Genomic DNA, 21,013 nt, shown 5'->3' with positions numbered 1-21,013 from the left:
GGGGCGTAGTCAAGCACCAGCTGCGGAGCACAAAGACTCCGGCGCCACTTGTGAGAGTCTCTGCTCACAGGTAAGGGTTTAGGGAGGGAGATGTAGTCTTTCTGGCCGTGGTGCGCCAACATGGCCAGAGTTTTATTGTTCATTTCAATATGCAGCACGCAGGCCACAATTATATATATCACTGAGGATTATTATAATAATTGTGGATAATAATGATCCTCTTGGGCGCGGGAGGAATGGCATTCCACTGCTGGGCTGCATACGAGCCCTTGCGCCGATCCCCTCTGTAAGACAGACAAACATTAAGAAAACTCCCTGCCACGAGTCGGACCAATTAGCTGAACACAAGTGGACGGAAATGGAAAAAAATTCTATATGTATGTAACAAATAATCTCTTGAACTTGAACCTGAAGACCAGCTGATTCTTAAAACTTGGAACGAGCTTCCCGTCACATACCACACAATGCAGCGTGTGAGTATTGCCGTATTGACCATGTTTGGCTCTACATACGAATATGAGCAGTCTTTCTCGCATCTGAGAAACATTAAGAGCAACCTACGCTCACGTTAACTGATGGAAGCCTCAATGCCTGCATGAAGCTTAACCTCACTACGTATAAACCAGACTACAAGGCCATCAGCAAAACCATGCAGCACCAGAAGTCGCATTAATGGTAAAAAAGTATTTTATTTATTATTGGTTAGCTACAGTATAACAACATATTAAGAATAAAGAGAAACTGATTATATATAGCGCTTTTTTAAGTACTCAGAGATGTGTTATACGTTAAAAATGTATGCCTTACCTAAAAAATACACGCATTAAGCTGCATTCCATTTTATTAAATATTATATGGCTCACAAGGAGGTACATTTAGAAATATTTGGCTTTTATGGCTCTCCCAGCCAAAAAGGTTCCCGGCCCCTGGACTATAGTCTGGATAGGACCAGTGAGGAACCCCACAGAGTTTCTTCCACCTGTCTGTCTGAACTTACAGCTTGGCATGACCTCATGGACAGATGGAGAACAAAACATACGACAGACAGACAGTTCGGCTGGACAGGCTTTACATATCACACACACTCAGTTCCAGGTTACTAAACAGTTCCATTCACACTAGGTTTCACAGATCATCACCATGTCACTCTTGAGCTATGCACTGCACCCAGCGCGAAGCATTTTTCTTATTGCCATTTTAATGTAAAGTTGCCGCAAGACGGCATTTTTAGCAGTAGCTTTAAATTATTCTGGGAAAACTGGAGGAGCTGAAAGGGGGACTTTAGTTCCTTGAGTTAGTGGTGGGAGGTAGGCAAAGCACAAATCTGTCTTCTGCCAACGGCACTGTGTTCACTCCACCAGCAAGGTTAAAGAGGCCATAAAAACACTAGAGCAGGAGATCAGGGACCTTGAGGGAAACCTCCTTAGTGGCAGCACCCCTGCCGGTGGGAGGCTGCAGGAGAAGGAGCTGAGCACTTTCCTCCAGTAGAGTAAAGGGTGCCATGCTCAGGGCTCACTACCTCAGCATCAGGGATATGGACCATATCGGACCATATCGGCGTCCAGCTCCTACTTCTTCAACCTGGAGAAGGCTGTTCAGCAGTCCAGACAGATGGCCTGTCTCCGTCTTCCGGATGGCAGGGTGAGCACTAGCCCAGTGGAGATGAGGAAGCATGCGGTGGCCTCTACACCACCCTCTACAGGGCGGAGGACTGTGATCAAGATTGTGTTGCCGAGCTTCTTCAGGGGCTGCCTCGGCTGGAGGTCGGGGAGCGTTAGGTGACGCCTTGGACGCTGCCACTGGAATGGAGGAGCTCAACTCTGGTGTGGGCCAGCTGGCGTCTGGGCGTGCTCCTGGGATAGACGGTCTGCCTCCAGAGTTCTACATGCATTTCTGGATCCTGATAGGAGACGATCTACACCAGGTGCTGCTGGAGTCTGTGCGGACTGGTGCACTACCAGTCTCCTCTCAGCGAGCAGCCCTATCTCACATACCCAAGAGAGGAGACTTGGCTTTGCTTAAAAACTTGAGACCCGTTGCACTGCTTTGCATGGACTGCAAACTCTTCTCAAAATTCCTGGCCAATAGGCTGAAAGGAGGAGGCTGTTGATTTTCAAAGACCAGTCTTATTGCATACCAGGCATATCAAGGACAATTTGTTTTAATGAGGGATTTGTTTGACCTGTGTAATTTCAATAACATCGATGTTGGTATTTTATTCCTTGATCAGGAGAAAGCTTTTGACCGTGTGGACCATGGCTTTTTATTTTCAACCATAAAAGGTCTACCATAAAGGGTTAAGTTTTCTTAAATATGTAGCGCTCCTTTATAAAAGAGCATTCTGCATGATCAAGGGGGGGGGGTGAGCCGTCCACTCCCTGTACAGAGAGGATTAGACAGGCTGTTCCATCTCTGGGCAACTCTACTCCCTTGCTATAGAACCTTTTTAAAACATTTTAAGAAACAGGCTGAGTGGCCTCTGCCTACCAGAGCTACCGCAGCTGGTCATCCCAGACGATGTCAATGTTTTCATTACCAACCAGGATGATGTCCAGAGGTTAGTAGTTTGCTTAGAAATGTATCAGAAGGCCTCATCTGCTAAGGTAAACTGGGAAAAGAGCAAGGCCTTGCAGGTGGGAAGGTGGGAGAGGAAAACAACTTCCAGTTTACAAGGGGGCCTGAGGTAGGAAAAGAGAGGAATGGAGGTTTTAAGGCTCGGAGCAGTACCAGATGCAGATCTGGGAGGGGGTGGTGGAGAAGGTGTGTGCCAGACTGTCCAGGTGGAATGGCTACCCCAGTTGTCCTACAGGTGGAGGGTACTGGTTGCTAATAACTTGATTGCCTCGACCCTATGGCACAGACTAACCCAGAGGCCTGCTAGAGTAGATCCAGAGGGCCATCGTGAACTTCTTCTGGTCTGGTCAGCACTGGATCAGAGCAGGAGCCCTGTATCTACCAGTCCAGGTGGGGGGGACAAGGCCTTATTGACATCCTTATTGACATACATCCAGGGTCAGGGCATTCCGACTCCAGACAGCGCAGAGGCTGCAGTACAGTTTTGGACTGAGTTGGCTGGACACAGCGAAGGTGCTGCCAAGACGGGCAGGGCGCCTTTCTTATGACAAGCAGCTGTTCCTGCCGCAAACCGAGGAGATGGACTTAACAGGGCTGACTCCCTTCTATCAGTCAGTGCTGCAGTCATGGCAGGTTTTTAGGACCCACCGTGACATCACAATTACCCCCGATGATGATTGGTCTACTCTCAGCCCGCCTCAGGGTGGAGTTTGGAAAGAAGGAAATTGGACACTTATCAGGTGTAATGGTAGAGTAGTCACTGTATGGCTGACCAGGCAGTATACTTGACTTACCATTTGTATGTTGGGCTGATTATTCCAGTCTTAATATATATGACTTGCTTCAGTTTATAGCTGGGTTCTGTACCAATGTAACTTATATTGGTGTTCCTACTGGGCACATCTCCACAAGTTCAGATTGATTCTCAAATATGGGTATCTTTCATGGTAAGCCCAAGAACATTTTCTTTATTTACTTCTACAAAAGTTCATACAGTAAATTAGGCTCCACCACTATCCACTTATTAACCACTACATCTCAGTTACATCCGACTATATTAAGCCAAACAACAGGCGGGACACTGCATGCTTTAGTGCATGTGGTGGCCCGCATGTACTAAGCACTAATGGCACTCACGGTTCACATGACTTTGCGTTGGATTGAGGAGCAGTCGCCTCATTAAGTGCATGTGAAATGAGTGGTTAATAAAAGTTTGTAGGGCTGAGCTGCGCTTTCGAAATGGCTAACTCTGAAAAAGTCACTTTGCTGATGTCTTTGTGGGGGCTACTGGCCGATGTGAAAGAAAACATACTTTCGGTTGTGCTGTATTTTTTATGGTCCAATAATCTGTAGGTAGTATGACCGAACAATTAATTATTCGGATGAGCCGACAAGATCCGAAATAAACACCTGCCAAGCGCAAACTGTGGTAGACTTTGCCAGTGACACGGTAAAACAACTGAAGTGCTTGCACATCACTCTGAATTAGAGGTCTTCAAATTCTAGAACAGACGATTAGAAATATATTTATTACATTCCCAGAGCCCCCCCCCCCCCCGGAGATATTGCAGAACTGACACAATCTGAACCAAGTTGGGTGTTTTCTGGATCTAACCTGATCCAAAAATTTGAATGAATTTTAAAATGTATAGAAATAATGAAAATAATGATATAAACATCTTATAGCATATAGCAAGAGAACGCACAGAGAAGTGCATCTCAGCCCAAAAACAAGTCAGAAAAGGGCCAGACAGTGGGTTAATCCTGTCTCTCCGCCCCCCTGTGTAGATAGAAAAGGGGGAGGGGACGGAGGACAGCATGCCAGTGCTCTGACACAGCCAATCACACACTCCGCCAAACCCAGGGGACTTGAAGGAGTGTCTATCGCAGGCCTGTCCTCATTTGACATCATCCAGCTTCAAGTCAACACAGTGGTGGAGTGGAACGGTGACTTGACAACTTCAAAAAAATAAAAATGCTGCAACGGGACACAGCCTAGCTGGAGAGAAGAGGCGAGCAATTAATAAATGGACGGAATAGAGAATTAGAGGATATTATTATTGTAGTGTAAAGAGACCATTATCCCTCACACAATGGCAACAGTTGAGGACAATGGGACAGGAGGGGGACAAGTTGTTTACAAACCTCATTTAGACAGTATTTAGGTGCAACATGTTTTTCCATTCACTGTCCCCGACTCTTGTCTGCCTCTCATTTTCAGCTCTGAAGATGAGTTCTTCCTCAGACAGCCCTCTTATTAAATGCGCAGCTGTTTAGTTACTGTAAGCCGTTTAGAGGGGCTTTGCTGTTAGAGGCCATTAGGAACACACATGGGCAAGCATGCAGCATGCAAAACACAGACACACTTTAATCAGTAGAGCTGCTAATCTGGCCTGCTGGGATCTCAGCAGCACAGTCTGTCTGATTAACCCTCTGTTATCACCTTGTACACCGATTGTACAAGGTGCATTTTACTTCAGGGCACCCTAGAATTGTACTTAAACATGCAAACGTTTTCCACAAAAAAGGTTCAAGACACACATAACAAGACATGGATTTCTAAGTGTGGTAGGAAAGCAACCAATAATTATTTCAGGGACTGCTAAAGTTCCTGTTCCAGAAGGCTCACGGCCTCACTTTGTTCCTGTACCTTGGAAAAGCGGCTATTGCGAATTATGTGAGGCATCCAACAGTAAACAGCTAGTAAACAGTTTCAGTGCTGCCTGGAACTAATGTCCCACTACCTCCATCCATATAACCTTGACACTTTTTACATCTAAAAATACCTACCCTGTCTCTGTCACAACAAACTCATACCCCATTCTCTCTCACTTTTAGTGTCACACTCTTCTTTCCCTGACTATATCAGCTGATTTATAGTTCTGCATCGAATAGTCGCCGTGGGTATGCCGTGGGTGTCTCTGCCGCTGCTTGTATTTATGGTTCTGCATCGGTAATTATGCACGTAGACTGGCAAAACACTAGATGGCAGTGTCGAGTCTATTTTAGCACATACGTAATAAAAACGGATACGTTCCATCGTGTCACATCCGATGTTCGCAGATATTTCACCCTACAAATTGAGTGTCATTTGTTGGTCTTTGTAGTGAGAAGATGATGTATAATATAAATTGACTTATTTTCAAACCTCCTCAGCCAGCCTCTCTTTGATCTGCCCAATTTATTGGCATTTACTGTTGGCAGAAACTAAACGGAAATACGTAGTGGGAAAAAGTGGAATCAATCACAGCTCTTGTAGTCTTGCGCCGCCCTAATGTGTAGTTACATTTCTGGAGAGGTGCACGTAACCTAAAGCAGCGACCTCTGCGGGCTGCTTCGGTGGTGGCATAGAGACCCACGGCATACGGCTGTACCTAATTCTTTTGAATTATTATTTATTTGTTTGGTTAATCAAAATATCAACATTGACCACCATAGATTGATTCTCAATACTTTTTTACTATTTAGAATAAGAAAAATCGTATTTAATTGTAGCGCATACACAGAGAGAGAGAGCCAGAGCGAGCCAGAGCGAGCCAGAGCGAGCCAGAGCGAGAGCGAGAGCGAGAGCGAGAGCGAGAGCGAGACCCAGCACCGCTATGGCACCGGTTGCTATACAATAGGTATCTTCTGGACCGTATTCCAATGCAGCTTTTGGTGCAATGCCCGAGCTGCCAATCGCCCTCTGGTGCTTCAAAACCACACTTCACTAAATATTATGGTTTGGAGCATACTGCTTAAAATCGTCTGTATTCCTCTGTATGACGCCTTCCTCTCCCGTGCGACTCGAGCCAAACAGCAGCGGCACTCGTCAATGTCACATCATGGTCGCTTAGCCAATCAGATAGAAGAGGCGGGTGGTAAACTTTTTCACTACCAATAACCTCTGGTTCATACAAACTGTCATAGCCCTGGTACTATTCATCTGTCATTCCGATCATGCATTAAAGCTCTCGAAAATAATATCATATCATTGATCAAAACTGCAAATAAGTTTTGGGTGCTCCTCTGAGCGAGACCCTTCTCCATGTGTAATAGCAACATTGGAGCGGGAGCGATCACGTGTTCCATTCCTCTAAATAAAGCAAATAAAAACATGGTGTTTTTATTTTAGATGTATTTTATTGAATTTCCTTATTGAATGAAAGAAAAAAAAAAAAAAAAAAGGATGTACACAATACGCCTCTCGTTATCTTCTTGAATACACACAATAAAGGATGCACAAATGAACACAATACCCACAGACAGCTAAATAAATTGTATAACGATTGTATAGTTAACACACACTCAAGACATATCTCGAGATGAGGTGCAAAACCATCTCTAGTACTCAGTTTGAATTTTTAGACGAGTCATTATCTATTACGCATCTTTTTCCTCTGAGGAAAAATATATGAAACTTACTGTATATAAAATGGTTGGAAGTCAAATGCACCAGTTCTCTAAACCACAAATGTCAAATAATTAATTAAAACAAAATAAAAAGTTATTGGCCTGGAAACTGGCCTCAATTCATTATCAACCGCTGCGAATAATACATTACAAATTCCAAGGATCCAAGCGACAGATAATTGAGCAACGTACAATATCGCACGTGAAGCACTCATGTGCTTGATTCAAGCTAAGAAAATGAAAAGGGGGAGTGGATGTAAAAGGGAACAGGGCTGCTACACAGCAACACCATCAAAATGGTTTGGTTGTACTGTTGCTCTCATCCTAGACCTCTGGTGTCCTCTCTTCTAGCTGGCAACAACAGCTGCAGTGTTGCAACTGAAAGCCTGTGTCTCTGGTGGAGATTGACCTAAGGGGCCACACAGTTTACTTCACACTCTGGCTGTTGTTTGCCTGCACAAGACCAATGTGAAGTGGGAGCAGCCATCACCAGTATCTCTCTTCATGCTTTGTTAGTCAACTATAGTCTCTATTCATCCTTTAAAAAGTTATACATGTGTTCCCCTTTACTGCCTTGTTAGAGGGTAAGATATTTAAAATGTTGAATGCCCAATACTGTTGGGGATCAAGAAAAAAATAAAAAAGCTGTTTTTAAAATCTTAAAAAAGTGGTAATCTCCAATATTATTTTGTTAAATCCTATAATGTCCTATACTTTATACATTTTGTTCAATAAATGTATTTGTGTCATGCATGTGCTCCTCTATATATGTTTCCATTGTTGCTGAACGAATCGATCAATAGGACATAATTTAGAAGAAAATGATTTGACCGTCTAAAGCTGCTTTCACACATGCACTGCAACCTTGAAACTATCTGGACATTATCCAGAGGAGCTGTATGTGTGAACGTCTGAATCAATTGGACTGGACATTAAATGGACTTTATCCAGCCAGCACCCTAGTACAAAGTCCGCCTAATGTCCAATTGAGCAGTATATGTGAACAGAGCAGGTGATTGTCCAGAGAACTCACTGCGAGCAAGTAGGCGTGTCGCGTGATGATGATGTCTATCATGCGACTGCCGCATGATAGAGACTTCATCAACACGGCCACTCGCCGAGGGTGAAAAAGAGTCGGGGCGTACCTGCTCCTTTCTGCTGTCCTTTATATTTCTTTCCACTTTCGTTTATATTGTAGATCACAATTACAATTACTGATACGTCAGTAGCCTTGCCAGCCATCTTAGGCGTGCTGTAAAACTCTGCAGCATAATGCCTAATTGCTTTGCATCCTGCCTCTTCTACACTCTATCCAGGCTCAGCCCCACGCTTAAACCAAACAGAGTTTTTCCAGTAGGTGTAAACACATCTGACACAGAAAATCTCCAGTTGTTTGCTTCATGTGTGAAAGCAACTTTAGAGTGAATTCAATGATAAACACAGAAAAACTGTTCAAGTATCAAATGGAATTCTGGGACTTGCAGCGTAATTGTCCCAATACAGATGATCGTCTGTATTTCCACTTCAATTTAATGTTAAAACATGTTTTTAGGACTGGAACCTACTAACACTTACCGGTTTAGGCATCTTTGCTTCCTCCACTCCTTTCACCAAACAACAAAGAGGACAACCCTGTATCACAAGACCTTAAAGAGACAAAGAAATGATTTTACTGGATACGATAATGGAGCTGGTATAGCAACCAAAAGGTAGTGCACTAAACTTGTTACCATTAACAAATAGCAAATTATAATCCAAGAATACCTTGATCACTTTTATCTTAATAGACTGTTACGGCAGGTAGTATTTGAAATTGGTGCCGTGAACACATGAAAGTAGAATAATTGGAAGGTACGTGCTTCAGACAGAAGTGGCCTCACCTTCCAACACTACATGTATTCACGCTTAAAAGTAGTAGTGTGAACATAGAACGTACTAGTAGACATAAAGTCACTATTTCTGGGACATGTCTAAACTAGATTGGGAGTAAAGTGGAAGAGAAAGTTTTAAAAGGTACAGGGTGTATTGGTCACCTATTATCCTATTACTAGCTTTCAAATAAAACTCCCATTAGTGTTGCAGAATTTGTATTTTGAGACATTGCATGTTCATTAGGTTTGCGTGAAAAGCTTGATACAAAAGAAAAGATATTCAACTTGGACACACCAAAAACCTGGAATGCACGTTTATGCCTATCACAAATGTAAACAAATTAAATTGACATTAGCATTTTAAATGCTCAGAGATGCCTTTCAACATTACTAAATTGGCAACAAAGATCCCATGTTTCAATATTACAAACACATCATAAGGAGAAAATTTAACGGACATGCTTTTTCTAGTCCATCTACTGTACAGCTGTCAAAAATTATATGTATGACAACTTGTTATCGTCACAGACATTGGGCAAAAATTGATGCTTATCAATTGCCCAATAATACATGTTCAGATCATGCTTCAAAAACTAGCTTGCAAAAAAAAATACCAACTGAAGCAAACAATACCCCCCCCCCCCCATAATGTGTTGGGGTTTTTTGGCACCGTCAAAATGACGCAAAGGAGCAAGCTTAATCATAAAGACCAAAAACTCTAGTTTATTATGTGGGAAACTAAAAAAAAAGATGTACCCGCCGATTAAAGTCTCCCCTTAACGTTCAATTGAAACGACGCTTATAGGCGTCGTCAAAATGTCGTTTCATCATAAAGTTAAAGAAAAACGACCAACAACTCACATTTACGTTGTGAAAACTCAAATGATACGTCTGTGTAATACAGAACTGAATACGTTTTAAAATACTAACCTTTAGTGGCCTTTAGAGGATACGAATGATATATACTTAAATTAAACAAAATTAAGTTAGAAACACGGCATCACTATAACGGACCCCGCAACACCGGCTAACTTGAAGTTAAGGAACCCTGATATGAAAAGAAATAGCTTCTTGCAATTTCAGCACACCATCAAACAACAATTTCATCTAAACAATAACAATTTGGGCTATTTCGTACAGTTGGAATAAGATTTCACATCACTGTTGAGATATTAATGGCAGCCAACACGAGGATCTCCGCATCAAACTTAAAGAAGAGACGAACAAGCCTCATATTGAGGGAGGAACTCACCGGGGAGGCGTTTCTCTAGCTCTCTAATTATAAATGTTTAGCTCTCCAAAAGCCTAGAAATCATCCGATATAATATCTTCTTGTAACGATTGTATCCTCAATTCCTGCGGACACGGTAGGAGAGCGGTAGAAGTGGGATCCACCAGTAAGGCGATTTGTGGAGACATCCAATATGGCCGCTGCAGTGAGGAGGAGTGGAGCCAGGCGTGACGGGGTGAAAAGAAGTAGGGGTGCCTTGTTTTGGATCGGAGCCATTGGAACGTCCTTTAAAACCTAATACATTTGTGATTAATACAAAGTAATAATGAATACAAATGAATTAAGAAAATTAATATTAATGTGTTCATTATCTAATGATCATACATAATAATAATAATAATAATAATAATAATAATAATAATAATAATAAAATAATAAAATAATAGGATTATTATTATTGTTATTATTATTATTATTATTTTTAGTATTAGTATTAGTATTATCATTAAATTATCTGACATTTTCAGGCTAAAACTGTTTTAGTTAGGTACGTCTCATTTGAACCGATAGGTCACAAACGTCTTGTGGTTCAACTTTCATCCAAATCGATCCACACACAGAAATTACTGAAAAACTGACCAAATGTGACCCAAATCACAGACACAGTCTAAGTCATGTTCGCTTGATATTTTATCGTTTTGGTCCCCATTACTTTGCTGGATTCATGAAGGAATACGAAAAACATTCGTCCACAAAAACTCGTAACCACGTCGAGTCGAGTCCACTCAACTGTACGAGTGAGTGATCTGTTCAAGATCCAGCGAGGTGTCGGAAAAATAGAAGCTGTAATATGGTAATTACTCACAGAAATACAACAACGTTTTTTGTATTTCATGGAAACATAACTTACTGAAATTGTAATCCAAGGAAAGAAGTCAACACTAAGATGAAGTAAGTTCGACTACTATCGTAATGTAAACCTGCGTAATTACATCATAATTTACGCGCACGAGACCAAATGTCACCTGCGTCCCTGAGACTGCACATGTACTTTCACACAACAAGATAATTTATAACAATGACAAGGTTTGGTTTAATGTAAAAAATAAATGGTTGTTTTAAAGAAACCTCATGTATATACAGTTTCTTAGAGCTAAACGTAGCAAACTTAAATGAAAAGGTTAAATGGAAAGAAAGGGTTCAGTATTGACAAGTTCTTCCATAATAATTCTAATGCCAAATTAATGTAACAGTTCCATAAATGTTGTCTGTATTACAATATAGACAAGTAAGCTATTAAACTGAATTTTCCAATTGTAGATTATTAAAATAAAAAATATAATAAATATTGAATATCAATATTCAAAAATAAGTGCCAAAGAAAAATACTGTGAAAAAAATACTAATGAGAAAATGTTAAATATAAGTGTTAATTCACCATATCTGTCAGTGTTAAGAGGCTCATTTAATCAGGATCATTTACAGTAGGAAGTGTGCTGTTGTGAGTTTAACAGCAGTTCTTAAGAACAAGATCCAGAATGTTTGCACATGGACACAAAATGAACTAGACAATGTTTTGATTAAAGGAAATAACCTTTATCAGGATATGAAAATACAACAATACAACATATTGTACAATACAACATGCCGAGCCGTTTACTGGCTGCATTGGTGTAGATCACTATGACTCTGCGTTGGATAATAAAGCTATGCCAATTGACAGAGCAATTAAGACATCACTGTCAAATTATAATGATGCATGTTTATTAACCGTTTCTGGTAATCATCTTCTTCTTTATGTGCAATTATCAAGCAGGGATTGTGGTATGCAATTGTTGATTCACATGCAAGGAACCAAATTGGGTAAAACGTACCTAAAACGAATAAACTAGATGTGTTTTGCTGCCATTTATTATTATTAAAGCAGACCCATTTTTCTCCTTTTCACCAAGTTAATATATGGTCTCTGAGGTACCCAAAACATATTTAAGTTTAAAGAAGTTTAAAGATTAATAATAAAAATCTGTACAAAAACAATTAGAACTAAATAGACAAAAGTTTGTTATATCTTTGGGTATATACCCAGACTTACACAAGTGTAGACCTTGTCACACATTTCAATACCTTGTGTATGATTCTTTTTTTAAATATGTGTACTGCTTCACATATTTGCACGCACACACAACACACACACACACACACACACAGGGTACCATTAATGAAAAATTTTCAGGAAGATCATGTTTCTTCGTTCATTAGGTCCTCTAGTGGTGTTAATCCAGTATTGGATTTGTGGGTCTCTTTTTCTTGTCTGCAGGCCTAGTTAAATTTACTAAACTTAGTTGACATCACAAAATCAACAATTACTCTTCTGAAAATAATATTAATTTGTTATCTTATAACTCATCATGACTAGGCCAATTGGTGATCAATTAAACGGTATAAGGATAAGTGAGACACTCAATTTGTTTGTTTCCATTGCATTCATTTTTAATGTGAAAACAGTTAAACAGGTTCGCATATACAGAACACAAGCTGTTTTCAAAATTAATACATAGACTGAAAGAAAAAAAACAACTGTATGTTTATCATTTAATATCTACCAAGCAGTCATCATTCATCAGTCAGTTGTGCTTTGGTGTGTCAATTTCACTCCCAATCCAAATAACTTTTTGCTCTTGGATTGTCGCCGTTTTGATTGAATTGTGAATGATGATTCATTACGCACCTAATTTCTGACACCTAATCGTGACATCCCATGAGGGCTGAGGTGATATTAAGTGGTTCAGGGGCAATCTTGCTCCGGCCCAGGACCTCAGGGCTCTCATAGCGGTAGTACTCTGAGCCCTTAAAAAGTTTTATGCCATCAGGACCGCACAGAGCGCCACTGACGTTGGAGACAGGCAAGAGGGTCTCTGTGCTCACTGCCCTAGGTGTTGCAGAGAGATCGACGTTCAGCATCTTTTGTCCTGTTGGGAGATAAACACAGGGAATTGTCTTTGAATTATTACTGGATTTAAAGAGAAAACTTTGGAATTAACACACTGGAAACCTGAGTAGGACCATGGGTGATAGACAAAATCCAAATATCACAATATTCTTTTGCCTGGTAAACATTTAACTACTCATTTGTAAATCAAAAGGGAACTTTTCCATTGTAAAATAGGTCTATAGCTTTGATAATCCTGATTTTGTGGGAATTTGGTGAAAGTCAATGCTACAATTTGTGGTTGTTCATCGTTTACAAGTCGAAGGTCTTGACACATTTCAACATATTTCAATGTACCTTGGATAATGTGAACAACGTGGTTTTCAGCACAGACAAACGCAGCGGCCACAGGGCCTTCGATGCCCAGCTCTTCTTGCAGTGGTTTAGGATAGCCCTCGATGAGAATGTAGTGGCCAGCTGATCTGTAGATGTAGACCTGATCCCTCTGATGGAAAGAACACAATAAGAAACCTTCAGGGATTTTCATTTTTACGAAAAAAATAAAAATGAATAAAAATAAAAAAGATATATATAATTTCCAATTCCCCCCCCTGCATTATTTATTTATTTGTTTTTTTAATCTGTGTCTTTAGCAGGTGGGGCATACAGCTGAGAGATCGGCACGCCACTGCATCCAGTGGAATTCCCAACCTGCAGGAAGGTCCTGGGTTAGATTCCCGCCTGGGGCACTGTTGGCACCGTGCTCCGGCGGGTTATCTCCCAAATAGGAGCCTTTCTGTGTGGAGTTTGCATGTTTACCCCATGCTCAAACATGCACACATCACCATCATCTGACCAGCGATGGACACTTGGTACGAGGTCCCCGGGCGCGTCGACTGCTCCTGGCTGCCCCCCCGGAGGAAGGACAAGCCAGGATGGGAAAAATGCAGAGGCCACATTTCACTGGCCACCACCCATAAAGTGTGTGTGTGTGTGTGTATGTATGTATGTATGTATGTATGTATGTATGTATGTATGTATGTAGGTAGGTAGGTAGGTAGGTAGGTAGGTAGGTAGGTAGGTAGGTAGGTAGGTAGGTAGGTAGGTAGGTAGGTAGGTAGGTAGGTAGGTAGGTAGGTAGGTAGGTAGGTAGGTAGGTAGGTAGGTAGGTAGGTAGGTAGGTAGGTAGGTAGGTAGGTAGGTAGGTAGGTAGGTAGGTAGGTAGGTAGGTAGGTAGGTAGGTAGGTAGGTAGGTAGGTAGGTAGGTAGGTAGGTAGGTAGGTAGGTAGGTAGGTAGGTAGGTAGGTAGGTAGGTAGGTAGGTAGGTAGGTAGGTAGGTAGGTAGGTAGGTAGGTAGGTAGGTAGGTAGGTAGGTAGGTAGGTAGGTAGGTAGGTAGGTAGGTAGGTAGGTAGGTAGGTAGGTAGGTAGGTAGGTAGGTAGGTAGGTAGGTAGGTAGGTAGGTAGGTAGGTAGGTAGGTAGGTAGGTAGGTAGGTATGTATGTATATATATATATATATATATATATATATATATATATATATATATATATATATATATATATATATATATATATATATATGCATGTGTTGTAGTGTGGTCATGTGACAAATAAAGATTCTTAATTCAAATTATAAAGTTGACCTTCATGATTTGAACATGTCACTCACCACCTCGTCCCCCTGCCTTACAGTCATTAGATTGCATTTAAATAACTAACCATCATGCGGGACAATCACTGCAAGTGAAACCAAACAACTAATAACACACCAAAAAACAAAAAAAAATGAAGCAAAATCGTGAAGAAAAGAGATTTATATTTTGAATTTGTTACATTTTCTGACAGTTGGAATTGAATAAAAAAGGAAATTCTACCAATGCTGCTCATTCTCCAAGTGAGTGTTTAGCTGGCTGTGACTGACATACAGTTGGTTTGATATTGTAACAAAATGTAATTATTAAGTCGCTTTTGACAAAAGTGTCTGCTAAAATGACATGATGTAATGTTATGTAATGCAATAGATATGTGACGAGGGGTTATTCTGTCACACCTATGACAAAAAAAACAGCAGAAAAAGACCTACTTGGATGAGATAGATCTTGTTGTTGTAGGAGAAGACAGCATCTACAGTGTCGTGCACCTCCTTCCACATCCTGGAGATGGGGAAGGCGTGTATGCTGTCGTGGCCCACGTCGAGACGCATGTAGATGGGACCTAAAATTAATGAGAACATTATGGAGTCCTCAAGGAATTCATCTTTAGCCAACTCATTTGTTTTCATTGTTACCTTTGAAGACATATGTTTTGCCCGCATCATCAGAAGTTATGGCGTCGACACTGACTTGGCTGCATTTAGGTAGACTATAGCCACCTCCATGACCTGTGGAAGCATAGATCATTTTATTTTAACAACTGCAATATGGGAACTGCTCTGTATTGCTTAGTAATATTGCTATACCTTCCAGTCATCTACAGGAGCAAATGGGTGGAAAAGTGGGAACTCATTCATTGAAAAAGGATTGGGCATTTTTTAATTAAGTGTGATGGCATCGCTACACACTTACTATTATTCCACATCACATTAGTATCATTATAGCAACTACTCCTCCCACAGTTTACGAGCCACATACACACAGAAGGCACAAACATACAAATGTATGCACACTTTTACAATTTCACCAGGAATTGTCTAGTTTCACGCTATTCTTACCAAAGTCCGAGCACTTCATGAAGTAATTCCTGGCATCTTTTGGGTAGGCCCCTGTCACCTCCCCTGACAAAGGCTGGAATCTGGTGAAGTTGTGCCCATGGAAGCAGTAGAAGTGTTCCAGCCAGCGGAAAGCAGAGGTGCACTTGGGCAAGTGGGACCACGTCTTCTTCTTCACTACCTTCGTAACGATGTCATGATTGTACACGTCATGTCCTGTCATTGGAGAGAAGGTTACCATTTTTCAATGCTCAAGAAACTTGTTTGTTTTGTTTGTCAGCTATTTACAAATTTATGGTCAGTCCATAAAAACAAATCTAAACTTGATGGTGTCCATTATTCTGTATCATCGTTCAACTATCCAAAAAAAAATGTTCCGTAACTCTACCACTGACTACTAGGAAACATTGATAAAGTAAATATATTATACAGTTACATGAGGGCAGTTCATCAAAGTAGGATGAGTCTATTAAAAAAAAAAAGTCTGTCTGTCTATGAAAAAATTGGTATGTCAGGAAAAATAGACCACCTACATTCATGGCTGGCAACCATGACCTAGGCGTCATTCAAATTTAAGGCAGGAAATATTGTTTAGTTTTTTTATAATTATTAGCGAATCAACTGTGTGGATGAATCGGTACAGGGTCATTTTACTCAGGCTCGCGGTAATAGAAAGGGTAGATTGGGTAAATGAGTGAAATAATTTTAACAAGTAAACAATTTTTTTGTGTCGGCCTATACTTTACATTGATCGTTCCAAACATTACTTGTCAGGCACCTACGTCTAGATATATGTGCGTTTCTTGAATGAAGGTGGAAAATAGAAAACATTTCCATTGTGAACCACTGCATCATTAGTGATCGGAATGAATCGAAAAATACCTTTAAAAAACAAGACAGAGTCAGAGATGCATTCATCCTTCGGGCACTCCACAGCAGCATCCAGGTGACTGGGGACCCCTGGGAAATCCTGCTGTATTTCTTTTGGATATCCTTCTTTTAGAATATGGCCGTAGTAACTGAAAACCTTGTCATTCTGTCAATTTGAATTCAAACAAGAGAATATACATTGATCAGCCACAACATTAAAACCGCCCCTATTATAGTGTCGCTCCCACTCGTGCTGCCCAAACAGCTCTGACCCATTGAGGCGTGGACTCTGACCGGGTGTTCTGGCTGGCGAAGGCAGCTCAGCGCCGGTCGGCGTGTATTTACTACAGATTGAACAAAAAGGTGGCTCGTGGGCCAAAGGCAAAATCATTAGTTCGCTAGCAAACAGGAGGAGAGTCCGGCGCGTCTGCGCTTATGCGCGCTGTCGCCGTATCGTGGCCGGTCTGCTGCACTTAGCGTGTGTGTTGCCGGGTCTGATCCCGTGTCTCCAAAAACCATGCACCTCCTCTACTGCGGAGAAAAACAGAACAATTATCTTCTGGTCCGGTATCGAACGATTCAACTGAGCACCTCCGTTGATTCGCCTGATCCCCAGCAGCTGAGCGGCCCTGGGTTGGGAGCCTGCACAACCTGTCTGCAGCGGCGGCTTGACCACGCCCCCTTGACCCGGTACAGATTCCACAAGACCTCTGAAGGTGTCCTGCAGTATCTGGCACCAAGACATTAGCGGCAGATCCTTTAAGTCCTGTAAGTTGCAAGATGAGGTCTCCATGGATCGGGCTTGTTGTTCCAGCACAAGACAGGATGCTGCCCTGCCTTGGTGTTCTCTGTCTCTCTCGGTCTCCTTCTAGCCCTCTCTGGCTCCTTCTCTCTGTCGCTAGGTCCCTATACCTCTCTCTGGCTCCCTCTGTCTGTCCGTCTGGTATCACCTCCCTGTCTTCACCTTCCTCGTCACTCCTAGGGTATTTAACCGGGTCCCGGTTAAATACCCAGCATGGGCACTCGGACCGGTCTGCGGCTACACAGCCCCATACACAGCAAGCTGCCATGCACTGTGTGTTCTGACACCTTTCTATCATAGCCAGCATTTAACCTTTTCAGCAATGTGTGTTGCATTAGGTCTTATTTGGGATCGGACCAGACGGGCTAGCCTTCGCTCCCCATGCGCATCAATGAGCCTTGGGTGCCAATGACCCTGTCACCAGTTCACAGGTCGTCCTTCCTTGGACCACTTTTGGTAGGTACTAATAACTGCACCCAATGAGACCTGCCGCTTTGGAGATGCTCAGATCCAGTCGTCTAGCCATCACAATTTGGCCCTTGTCAAAGTCGCTCAGATCCTTACGCATGCCCATCTTTCCTGCTTCCAACACATAAACTTCAAGAACTGTTTACTTGCTGCCTAATATATCCCACCTCTTGACAGATGCCATTGGAACAAGATGCCAATGGCAAATGTATGGTTCATTGGTGTAAATATACAGAATTTTATGCACAGAACAATTGTTCTGTAGCTTGGGATTGAGATACACTGCATGATTGATTTCAGCAAAAGCACACAAACTGACATGTATTTCATGTGTATGAAGGTCAAATATATTGAAATTGTAGTTGTCTCGTTGTTCTTGTCAATTAAAAGTATTGTAAAGAATATTTTCAGCAACAATTTCCAAAAACCTCTAAAATCGAGAGATGACCCAGGCATATGTTTGAAATAAATATAGTTTTCATATTAAATTACCAGAATATTGTTATAAATTGGAAAGAATATCTATATATTTTCGAAAAAAGATTATTAAGTAATATATTTATTTTTTCAAAAGTATAGATGTTTGTTTATTATACAGATAAAGAAGTGACAATAGTTTGGCATATTTTTCAAAATATTTTTAATATTTAATATTTGTGGTGGAACAAGGGGGCGTGGCCAAGCCGCCGCCGCGGACAGGCGGTGCAGGCTCCCATCCCGGGACCGATTCACCTGATCCCAAATCAGGAAGACATGCCTGCGAGTCAGACGGGACTGGGCGAGTTCAGCCCGACAGGCAAGCCATCGGGATAGATAGCGAGAGATCGCGGAAGCGGTGATCCGCACGGACTATTTGTATGTTGGCCTGCGAGCCCCTGAGTTTCCTTTTTGGCCCACGAGCCACCGTTGATTTAAAAGACTGAACAATAAACACGGCATGGCGCTGTTTCGTTTCCACCTGCCTCCTCTTCCTCATTCCCTGGCCCTGTGCCTGAACACTCCTTTCCAATATTAAACATTTATTATTAATATTCAATAATCAGTACTCAATATTAAAATTGTAAAAAACCTCGATGAGGAAAGTACACTTTCTATATACTGTATGTCGATATGTGTTCTTCCTTGATACTGAATCAACATGTCAAACCAGAGAGTACAGCTTAATATCAGGACTCTACCACCTCCCACTTTATGCAAATCTGAGTCTCAGAGTGGAGATATTTTAGGAATGGTGGCATTTTGGCTCGACCTACTAGGAAAAAGTAGATGTGGTCATGGTCCTGGGGGTTCTCGTTGGTGTGCATGAGGAAGGCAGCGTCTACGTGGCCCAGATGATGGAAGTTGTCCAGCTCCTTAAACGACTCATTGAAGAGCTGAGCTGCTCCGTGGAAGCCCTTCCACAGGTGGTCACCTAAAAGTTATACAACCAGGCATATTTTATATATATATATATATATATATATATATATATATATATATATAGACACACACACACACACACACACACACACACACAACACACACACACGTTTTTTTTTCTTTTGGAAAATACTTTCTACAACATCTAATTATCTAAATTCTTTCTATTTTTATTATGTTTTTATTTGATCCCTCTGCTATTTTTGCCTATTTGCAGTGTTATGGGCAGCACGCATCAGAACAATTTCCCTCCAGGGATTAATTAAATATTCTTCTATCTATCAGCAGTAGTAAGCAATTAAGTAGTTTACTTCAGCAAAAGTACAAATACCATGACACAAAATTACTTTATTAACATACCTGATTTCCCTTAAGTAAAATGAGGCAAGTAGTTGCTCTTAAATGTATTTAAAGTATTAAAAGTAAAAGTACTTGTCAAATCCAGTGCCCTTCTTTAAGACAATGTAGGTTTCACCATAAGACCAAAATGATTCAGAGGCCAACCATCTGCATTCGTGGTGAAAGGAATTGACCTAAAGTTGGAGCAACATGGCCATCTGATTGATTCAGTGGATTACATTTGATATCTTCAAATATAAATCCTGAACACAACGGTGTTAGAAATGGAGTAGAGAAAAAAATATAGATATTTGCTTTGAAATGTACTAGAATAGCCTCCCAAACTGAATATACTTAAGACTATAATTAAATATAGTACCAAAGCAATTTACTTACATGCAATGCATCTGCATTGCATGTAAGCTGGCAGAGAGCCCTGCTCAACAGCTCGCTCCTCAAACAGCGCAGAAAGATAGTGGCAGTGAAGGAAAGTAACCAATAACAAATACTTACTATCTTACTTAAGAACATTTTTCAAGTAGCTTTGCACAAGTATAATCAGTTTCTGTGACTTTTTCTTAAACTTTACTACATTTCAAAGCAAATATCTATACTTTTAACTCAACATTTCTGAAACCGTTGCTTTAAAAAATATGTGGATTCTCGTATGTATGTACTATGGATGTATCCAGTATGTATGTATGTATATATGTATGTACGCATTGTCTCTTTTAGATTACTGTCTATTGCTTACTCCAGGGTTTAAAAAGACACCCATGAATTATTGTCTGCACCTTTGAAAAATAAGGTGTTTCCTTTCTCGTCTGGTGTAATGGCATCAAACTCAATATTGTCACATCGGTCTAGTTGGTTAAGATGGAGTCCATCGTCATCTTCTTCAGCCGAACAGAATTAAGGGAAAGTGTTAACATGTAAAGGTAAGAAAAACACACATTAAAATGAATCCAGCTGAAATGTTTACAAAGGTATAATGAAACTGAAGAAACATTGGCACCAATGCAAACACATAGTCATACACAACAATATGTACATATAGGACTCACCAGTCATTCCATCGTCATGGTGCCTGGGGAAGTTATAAGTCAATTTATTAAAATCATCACTTTCACATCCAAAAGTAATAATAATGGTGGATGAATGCAGGGCAGAAGTTGTGAAGGAATGCTATGATTAAGTATTGCTTTTGTTTGGCCAATTGATCCATCTGTGAACTTTGTGAAATAGCAAACAGAGTTATAAAATGGATGGACAGTGGCCAGGGCAGTATCAATACAAGCCTTGCAAAGAAAGCAGAAAGCACGCGCACGTATGTGTGTGTGTGTGTGTGACATATACATACGGCATAAGCTCTAAAAAATACTCAAATGTGTGTAATCGACACGAGGTGCTC

General features: G+C 41.0%; 2 protein-coding genes across 2 annotated transcripts in view; both read right to left on the bottom strand.

The window, feature by feature from the left end:
* The window catches only part of LOC307248118 (radixin), a 69,315-nt gene extending 59,072 nt beyond the window's left edge, over positions 1-10,243 (bottom strand). Inside the window, exons 1-2 of the mRNA XM_080024373.1 lie at positions 10,090-10,243; positions 8,542-8,612 (exon numbers count right to left, since the gene is read on the bottom strand). Coding sequence (XP_079880499.1) covers positions 8,542-8,553 — 12 coding nt within the window. The 5' untranslated portion in view covers positions 8,554-8,612; positions 10,090-10,243. The remainder of the gene's footprint in view (positions 1-8,541; positions 8,613-10,089) is intronic.
* A 2,376-nt stretch (positions 10,244-12,619) lies between these two features.
* Positions 12,620-20,673, bottom strand: hpxb (hemopexin b; the record flags this gene model as incomplete). The annotated part of the gene is made up of 9 exons (XM_079996591.1): positions 12,620-13,037; positions 13,355-13,502; positions 15,081-15,211; positions 15,285-15,377; positions 15,708-15,920; positions 16,587-16,740; positions 19,098-19,255; positions 20,397-20,498; positions 20,667-20,673. The coding sequence occupies 9 exons, from the start codon at positions 20,671-20,673 to the stop codon at positions 12,811-12,813; spliced, it is 1,233 nt and encodes a 410-aa protein (XP_079852717.1). The 3' UTR covers positions 12,620-12,810.
* Between the last annotated feature and the right edge of the window lie 340 nt (positions 20,674-21,013).

This window comes from Zeus faber (assembly GCF_960531495.2).
Source record: "Zeus faber genome assembly, chromosome: 2".
In the NCBI taxonomy this organism is placed as follows: Eukaryota; Metazoa; Chordata; class Actinopteri; order Zeiformes; family Zeidae; genus Zeus; species Zeus faber.
Note: the sequence above shows the minus strand (reverse complement) of the source record. Positions and strands in the feature narration are given on the sequence as shown.